The sequence below is a fragment of the Vicia villosa genome, linkage group LG7 (genome assembly GCF_029867415.1).
Source record: "Vicia villosa cultivar HV-30 ecotype Madison, WI linkage group LG7, Vvil1.0, whole genome shotgun sequence".
Taxonomy (NCBI): Eukaryota; Viridiplantae; Streptophyta; class Magnoliopsida; order Fabales; family Fabaceae; genus Vicia; species Vicia villosa.
This window is the reverse complement of record NC_081186.1, coordinates 50,935,123-50,944,525: the sequence shown is the minus strand read 5'-3', so window position 1 is coordinate 50,944,525 and position 9,403 is coordinate 50,935,123. Positions and strand designations below refer to the sequence as shown.

At 27.3% G+C, this 9,403-nt stretch overlaps 1 protein-coding gene across 1 annotated transcript; it reads right to left on the bottom strand.

The window, feature by feature from the left end:
• Positions 1-1,554: 1,554 nt before the first annotated feature.
• Positions 1,555-7,228, bottom strand: LOC131620552 (agamous-like MADS-box protein AP1). Its single transcript, XM_058891667.1, has 8 exons — positions 6,788-7,228; positions 4,034-4,112; positions 3,388-3,452; positions 3,192-3,291; positions 3,053-3,094; positions 2,927-2,968; positions 2,080-2,195; positions 1,555-1,941 (listed from the first exon to the last, which is right to left on the bottom strand). The coding sequence occupies exons 1-8, from the start codon at positions 6,970-6,972 to the stop codon at positions 1,848-1,850; spliced, it is 723 nt and encodes a 240-aa protein (XP_058747650.1). The 5' UTR covers positions 6,973-7,228; the 3' UTR covers positions 1,555-1,847.
• Positions 7,229-9,403: the final 2,175 nt, after the last annotated feature.

Genomic DNA, 9,403 nt, shown 5'->3' with positions numbered 1-9,403 from the left:
ACCTAGGAAAATGTTGCAAAACAACAACACAATCAAAACATTAATCAAAACTACATTACATCATAGGTTAAAATCCGATACCAAAATTACAACTATGAAAGCATTAACCATACCAAAACATTTTTTCTGGAGATGGAAGCGAAAGATATTTTCTTTACCCATCTGTGTTCAACAATTTCTTCTTCATCAGAATCAGAGCTGCAAACAATACATCATCAAATTCCATAAATAATACGCTTAATGAATTGTGTCATATATTTTTTTCCCAAATTACATTCTGTAAACCTATTATGTTTACATGCATTCAGGGAAATCAAACAATTTTCATTTTCCTAACATCACTGTATCCAACAATTTTTATTTTACCTTTCTTTCTCTTTGTCTCTTCTGATGAACCATACCAACCCTAACTTCATCTTCACCTAAACCAATACGATTAACAGTATTTACGACTTCAGCTTCGCCATTAACATGGTCACCATCATCTTCTTCGATTTTGACTGGTTGCTTCCCTTGATCCAAAACATTGTTTGCCTTAAAAGCTTCTAGAAATAAATCATGAGCATTGTGCTTCACGATATCACATTCATCTTGGGTAAAAAAAACATGATCTGAAAGCAAATCAAACATGTATGCAAACGATTAAACTATTCCTATTTTAAAAATGCATTGATTTAATTTCTCATAAACCTACAATATTAATAAAGTTATAGCACATAAATCAACATATCCAGTTGCAGAGGAACTTCCCAGATGAACAACCACAGAAACTCGAACCCTGCGGTTTCGTTTTCTGAAACTGCACTATACTTCAACAACCGTGTACGAACATGAAACGTCTGGATTATGACCTTACACTATTTTCCAATATATAACAGATCCCACTTTATTCTGTGAATGGGCCTTTCCTAAAAATGGGCCATTCAGCTTTCCTCTACAGGGTCCATTTTTCCGTTTTCTTTACACATAACTTTGTTCTTTATTTATTTGTTCCCAATTATTCTAAATACCCCTTTATGTATAAATTTTTCCCCTTTTCTATATTGTTACAAAATATATATATATATATATATATATATATATATATATATATATATATATATATATATATATATATATATATATATATATATATATATATATATATATATATATATATATATATATATATATATATTGTTTTAGATTATCCATTATATTAAAATAAAATCTATTTTATACAAACCCATTTCTATTTTGTATATTTTGTTATTAAATATATTTTTTCTTTTACAATTTATTATTTTTTTTGCATTTCAATTGAATTTTACAAATTATGTTTTTTTTTAACGACAACCTAAAATACAATAAAATCTTTATTGTCAATCAAATACGATCTGTAAAAAAAATTTCGCGTACCCGATCAGAAACCCGTGCATACGTACGGGTTGTTACTAATTAGTTAAAAAAAAAACTAATTCTGCATTGCTAACAATAGAGTCTAATAATTTTCGAAAGACATTGCAACGAACTGTGAGTCGTCGCGGACATGAAATACAACGGTTTAAATCACCATTTATTTTGAGTTTCTTGTAGTGATAATAAAAGTCAATGCTTAATCAGCTCCAATGTTATTACATTACAGAACTTCTTTGCCTTTCAGCAATTTGATTTAATTAATACATAGAAAAACTTAACTAGATAATCATTCTAACCTTATAATATCAAAGTTATAATTAATCTTACAACACACTTTTAGCGTCTTTCAACATAGGGAAAACTACAAACATACATATAAGCACATATATTTTATATGCCTTAGCATACATATCATATCATAATTCCAACCACCTCCAAAATAAGGTTTTTCAAAAGCATCCAAGGTGGCAGGTATACAGTGGTTCCAGGGTCAGGTCAAGCTCATTCCTCCCCATTTCTGGTGCTTCCTCACGGTAATTACCACTGCAAAAAAAGAAAAGAATTCGATATTGCTTGATTTGATTTTATCGCTAAGGTTCAAACTCTGGTACTCACAGTTGTGTGTGTGCGTTTCAAAAAAAATGTGGTAGTTGTGACATAATTTGTTATAGAAATGATCACCCCATGTTCAAACTTGGGAGTTGCTGGTGTAGCAAGTAATTTGGATTGACTGCATGATGGTTTGGATGCTCCCATTGTGCCTGCTGCTCAGCTGCAATCTTTTCTTTCTCCTTGATCTATAAATATTTTTCATATCATAAACAATAAGTAAATTTTGCATGAAAATTTAAAGTTAAAGGATGATAATATTTGTCACCTTTTTTTATGGGAAAAATATATAAAGATTGATCAATTTTTCATATCATAAACTATATGTAACTTTTGAATGAAACTAAATGAAGAATGCATTGCCCTAGCTTCCATGATTTAAAAGTTTTTGTAATCTTCAACAGCACAACCACAGTTAAGGCCGTGTTAGCGGCATTTACTCGCGTTTCATTTAAATATCAAAGTTTCCAGTGTAATCGCAACCATAATAAAACCCACAAATTTAGTAAAAGTTACAAGAATTCCACCCTGAGAAATGTCCATATTAGAATGGCCAGATTAAAATATATAATATTTTCTCAGTTTCAAAATGACTGTCGTTTTGACAAATAAAATTTTAATTCAAAATGACTGTAATTTTCACTTTTTAATGTAGAAATAATTGTTACTTTTCCAATTATGTCTTTTAATTATTACTCTTTACACTATTACTAATGCATTAAGAATGCTAATTTAATAAAAATGTAATATTATGTGACAACATTATTATCTTCTTTAATCTTTAATCTGTGTGCAAAAAATTATAAGAGAGTCATTTATATGATTATGAGAATAAAGCAGCATTAAATGATGGTTAAATCATCTAAGTTTTATAGCACAAAATAAATAAATAAAGTTAAAGGTTGATGATATTTGTCACCTTTTTTGCAAGCATGTTATTCTGCTCTTGAATCACTTTCTCCTGCCAATGGATGTAATGTCAGTTTGATTACCTAGATAGAGATGTAGAATCAAGATTGTTTGTCACAAAGATTAGAATGTGTACCTTTTTCTGAAGCTCTGAAATGGACTCGTACATGAGTTGGTTCTGTTTAAATATCAAGTATATAATAAAAATTTACACTTCAATAATAATTAATGAGAAACAAAGAACACACTATAGTTAAATGAAATAAAGTTGTTACTCTGCGTGTACGAATGAGTTTGAGAGCAGTATCTAACTGCTGTTCCAGACTTTGAAGCTCTTTCAGGCTCATTGTACCCAAATCTTCTCCCATGTAATGCCTATCATGTAAAAGTTTTCAGTGCAAAGTAATAATTAATTGAATGAGACTAGTAAATAATAAGAGTTTAACAAAAATTATAAATATATATTTATACCTATAGTTTCTTTGCAAAAGATCAATCTTTGCCTTCAGTCTTGTATACTCAATGGTCCAATTTCCCTACACAATTAATTCACAATGAATATCAAATAAGATTTTTATATACAAATTAAAAATTATAATAATATTATTATAAACATTACAATTTTTATTAAGTTAATTTTATCAATATGTTGAAAGTAGTGTAAACATATATAATTTTTTAAAAAATTGAAAATATAACAATAATTTTAAAAATGTTGACATTCATTTTGCAATAAACAATACTCATTTAAAAAGTGATGTAGAAGTAGTTTACTAAAATTGGAAAAAAATATAACAAAAAAATATTTTAAAAAAATGTGAGTTAACAAAGTTTACTGGAAGTCCAATCAAATAAGTTTTGTTTTTATTTTTAACTTGTTAGAGTTCTAATTTATTATCTGAGTTAACTCAAAATTTATAGTTTTTTTTACTCAGTTTATAGCTAAACTTGTGGAATCTTATGATCCAACAAGTTGTAAAAACCTTTAAAACTATATTTGTTACTTTTGATTTTTTATTAATAGGTTTATAATCTTAAACATGACTAATATCATACATTTACAATAATTTTATCAATACCAGTAATCAAATATTATGGTTCAAATCAAATGACAAACCTGTGACTCAGAATCATTTGCAACTAGTTGCCTCTCTGCATATGAATACCTTTCATAGCGCTCCAGAATCTTCTCCATGCTGTTTAATCATCATTCAAGAAAAAAAAACATCAATTAAGTGTTTAATTAGTTCTTACAAACCAATTACATATAGGATCACACAAAACCCAAAACCCTAGACATATAGGATAATGTTTTAGAGACCCCTGTACTACACCAGATTAACACTATGCAAAATTGTGGTTAATTCAGTTGAGCAGTTGATTACTTCAATTTACAATCCAACTATAATTAATTCAAATGTAAAAATTAATTATATTTTTTAATATAAATTGAACTAACAATTAAAAAAAACTAATCATAATTTTAGATAAATTTAATAATGATGTTAATCAAATGTATAAAAAAAAAAGTATATGTAACATTTAAAAAATAATTTGTTGGGGCTAAAACGGACACAACAAAATAGTATCGAAAAGTGTCGATATTAAAAACATTATTTATTATTTTTATGATAAAGAATAAATTATAATTAATTCATATCATACCGACCGTTATCAATATCACAATATCAGTGATCGAAATCACAAAAACCAATGCATTTGTTATATTTATTTTTTATTTTTTTATCACATCAAAAAAACAAAATTATGATAACTTATATTATGATAACACAAAATAATAAAGAATAAATTATGATTAATTCATATCATACCGACCGTTATCAATATCACAACATCAATATTGATCGTAATCACAAAAACCAGCGCATATGACAAAAGGATAACACAAAATGAGCAATCCACTAAGTTGTTTAAATGTTAATATTTTGAAGTTAAAAACTCAGTTCAATAAGCATTGATCAAAATCAAAAAAACATCATAACAAATGTACTTATAGAATTTAGTATTCATTTTTCTAAAAGAAAACAAAAATCATGAAAAAACCTAATGAAAATTTATTCATTCTCATAAAAAATTGATACAAAAAATAAGTACAAAATTTCTGAACTGTCCAATCATGAAACTGAAACAAAAACTAGAAGTTAATATGTTTAACTCATTGACACAAAGCACCTTAAAAAGTTGAGAATATAAGTTCTGTTTATAATTAACAGAAAAGCATGCAACATTCTTAATACTTCCATTCCATGCTTTGAAAGGACTTAAGTTTCTCAATGAACATGACACCTGTGTGGTTTAAATACGTGTTATAGCAGCCTATACTAGTTAGAGAAAGGAAACAAATCTATCAAGCTTTTCAGAACAATGAAAAAAACAAAATTTAAAATGTACAACAAATGATGTTGCTACATGTTCTGCATTTTGATAGGACTTGAGATCTAAAATCAACTTGTGACAAGTAATAACCAACTACTGTCACTCATCAATGTATACCTTTCAATACATAAAAAATAAATTAAATTTTAAATATTTTTTAAACTAGGGCTTACTACAGGATCAGCTTGTATAATCTATTTTTTAAAACCTAGTATGAAAATATAGAATTTTTAAATTTTAGTTAAAAAATTAAAACAAAAACAAATCAAATATTTGACAAAAAATCATTTAATATTTATTTTCAATTTCATGTTTTTTTATTATTAAAAAAATTAAGAAAATTTTGATTAGTAAGTATGTTGAGAACAATCACAAAATATAATCAATGATATATATAAAGTATCCTTCAAAAAGATGTCAAAGAAAAAATAATTTTTCAGAGAAGTATGAACAAATAAGAACATTTGTTGTCCATTTCTCTCTTCTATTTATAGTTTTTTTTTTTGTGTAGAAAAACAACTATATAGCTTTAGGTTTGCACTGTTTGATCAAACAAAAACTTAGATTTGGAAGAGAAAAAAATAAAGAAGAAATCATGATCTCTCCTTTAGCTTTGCATCCAAAAAAAGAAACCATTCTTAAGTGAAATAAAGGAAAAAAAACAAGATCCAGAAATTGGCAAAAAAATAAAAGGGTAAGAAATCCTTTGACTTAATAAAGAATTAAATTTGTAATATGCATATATAGATCAACTGAGTCATTTTACACCAAAAATAAATATATGAACCATTTTTACAAGAACATTTATTGTCCATATAAATGGGTATTAATTATTTTCCTTATTTTGAAAATAAATCTGATGGTTTTAGGTTTGCACTGTTTGATCTAAACAAAAAACAAAAAAAGAAAACATATTTTCACCCTGCAGATTTGCACCCAAAAAATAGAAACCCTTTTCAAAGCAAAAAAAAATTACAAATTGGAAAAAATAAAATAAAATAAACATTGGCTTGATAAAAAATTGACTCAATGAAAAAAAAAAATTATATGCTTAGACATAGATCAACTACTTCACTTTACACACAAGATATAATTATAAAAAGTCTTTTCTTTCTGCATTATTTTCACTTGTTTTTGAAAAAAAAACACACAGCTTTAGGGTTTGCACTGTTTGATCTAAAAAAATAGATGAAAAAAATTAGAAGAAAGCATATTTTTTCTTTACACCAGCAAAAATTGAAACCCTAACTGAAGTTTAAACATAGTTCTTAAAAAATTATACTCAGTGAAAAAAATAAATTATTTATATGTTTATGTAGATCAACTAATCCACTTTACACACAAGAAATAAAAATAAAAGTATATATATTTATATATATATAATACAAAATATTTAATAAAATCATTTCAATGAAAAGATCTATATTTTTTATGAGTAAAAAAAAATAAAATAAAAAAATAAAATATTAATTACCAAGAATCAGTGGCATATTCAAAGAGCTTTCCTTTGTGGGAGAAGACAATCAAAGCAACTTCAGCATCACAAAGAACAGAGATCTCATGAGCTTTCTTGAGAAGTCCAGCTCTCCTTTTAGAGAAAGTAACCTGACGATTGATCTTGTTTTCAATCCTCTTCAACTGAACCCTACCTCTTCCCATGTTAACAAAATATTTCTTTTAGGAAATTTCTTTTTTCTTTTTTTCTATTATTATACCCAAAATTACTTCTTCTAGCTATATCTCTATCTATTATAGCAAAACCATCTGAGAGAATGTGTTAATTTATGGCTCTTTCTTCTTCTGGACAAGTGAAGAGAGACCACAGATATGAGTGTGTGTGAGTGTGACTGTGAAATGTGAAATGTTCTACTACTATCAATCTATCTATTGCTACTACTATATTATATGTCAAGTTGGGGTTTGGGGACAAGTGGTTTTTGGTTTCTGGTTTGGGAAAAAAACCAGAGATGATATTTTTGATAATGTTGTGTTGTCGATCATTCATTGGTTGGTTTGTTAACAAGTTGCTGTCCTTTGTTATTAACAGCCACACAATTATATCTCTTGTTTTGCTTTTTCACTTTCCTTTTCTTCATTTGTTATGAGGATATTATCTTTTTTGGTGAAAATTCTATTTTTGCTATTTATTATTATATTTGGTAATTTGGTTTTGGTAATCAAGTGTATTGGACCAATCAAAAGTGTGTGCATGTATGTATCTAATTTAGCATGTCTCTAATGTTATTTTTATAAATATGTATATCTTGGTATAATTACTTTGAAAAGATTCATAAAACAAAAACGGTTAAGTTACTTTTTCTAGTAAATTAATTAACTCTTAAAGTCAATAATAAAAACTATAATTATTCAAGACGAGTAGTGGTAAGAACACATTTTCTGATGTACATGTCTTAATTTCTGTTTTGAAGGAAACCTGTTGACAATTTTTTATTTTATTAATGTTGAAGGGTTTAGTGGTTTGACATGTGTAAAGTTGTGGATCTTGGTTGTTTTTCTGAGTTTAGGTTGAAGTTTTTAGATTTGATTATTTCTCATCTTTAATATGATGATATCTTGATTTTGAACTACAATAAATAACACTTTTAATCTCAGATGTGAAATGCGTTTTATCTCGGCTAATGTAGCGAAGTAATGAAGGGCGTTATGAAAATTTTCACTTAACACCTTGGTGATTAAATAATCGAGGGGTATAGTTATATGCACATGAATTAAATTCCTAGCAGCTGCACTTTTATTATTTTTAAAACTAGCGTATCTTTTATCTCGATTTATTCAAACACCTGAGGGGTATGCTTTTTTTTAAAAGTTGTTACATTTTTTGCCTAGAATATTACACTGTTTACGCAGAATATTAAAATTAAAATAAAAGTCAAATTCCCTAGAATTCAAGATAAAAAACAAATTTCCTAGGGATCTAGATAAAAATCAAATTCCCAGATTTAGACTTTAGATCTTCGAATTATTGAATCTTGGGGAATATCTTCGGCTGAATCTTACATGCAATTGTTCCAGATGAAAAAAAGGTTAAGATCATTAATATCAAAAATCAAATCATTTTCGGTTGGAATAAATATTTAAGAAAAACAAACCTTGAACCTAGAAAATTTGCTGCTCTTGCAATCCATATAATAAAGAACTTTTTCAAGTGTCCTTAGGTTTCAAGCGCTTCATATGTTTCATTTAGGTTTGATCTGCAATATTCAGCAAGCTTTTATAATGAATGTCCCTTAGGTTTCACGCGGATCACTAATGGCAGCCTCTTGAGCATTGATAATCATTAAATGGACGATAAAGATTCATTTAAGCCGATGTATATAATATAGAAAAAATGCTTAACTATCACCTCGGTCATGACAAATCACCGAGTTGAATGTGCATTTTTTTTTTCATTATATTAAAAATATATTGTATGCAACAAATCTTTGATGATATCAAGATTTAGATGCTATAGCCCCCCTGCAATATGCTACAGATCTGTTTTTAAGGCCAATGAGAATTAGGGTAGAATCTGTTTAATGAGTATTTTAATAGTAAAATATGATTATTATACCTCTCGGTTTAAGTATAAAATCAAGGTAAATTACCATCTCCTTTAAATTATCACCTCGGTTTTGGATTAAAACCGAGGTGAATGATTCTTTTTTTTAATATTACACTGTTTACATAGAATATTAAGATAAATTGTTTACAACAAATCTTTTCAAAGAGTGAACTTCTTTCTTTGTGTAAGTTAAAACTCCCTTCTCTGTTTAAGTTTCAACTTCTAAAAATGATGCTTGAATATCAAAACTTTGTATTCAAATTCACCATTTTTTAGCATTCTTTTTGTTTGAAGAGAGAGGAGTACACAAGAAATATCATACTATTTCTTTGGTTGGAAAACGACAACAAATCGTTGAAGCAAGTTTGAATTTTTTGCACTTGCAATCTATCAAATGAGCAAAAATACAACAACAACAACACCAATATGTGAGATAAATTGTAAGGGTAGATTTTTTTTTTGTTCTAGATAGAAGAACATTGAAGATTTTTTCTGTCTTGCAATCCATCCCAAAGAATGATACATGTG

Excerpts from the sequence above, each read along its gene's own strand:
- LOC131620552 (XM_058891667.1), bottom strand. The coding sequence starts at position 6,972 with ATGGGAAGAGGTAGGGTTCAGTTGAAGAGGATTGAAAACAAGATCAAT. Across the intron at positions 3,453-4,033 it reads CAAATGATTCTGAGTCACAG|GGAAATTGGACCATTGAGTA; the intron begins GTTTGTCATTTG and ends TTAATTGTGTAG. Across the intron at positions 2,969-3,052 it reads TTTCAGAGCTTCAGAAAAAG|GAGAAAGTGATTCAAGAGCA; the intron begins GTACACATTCTA and ends ATCCATTGGCAG.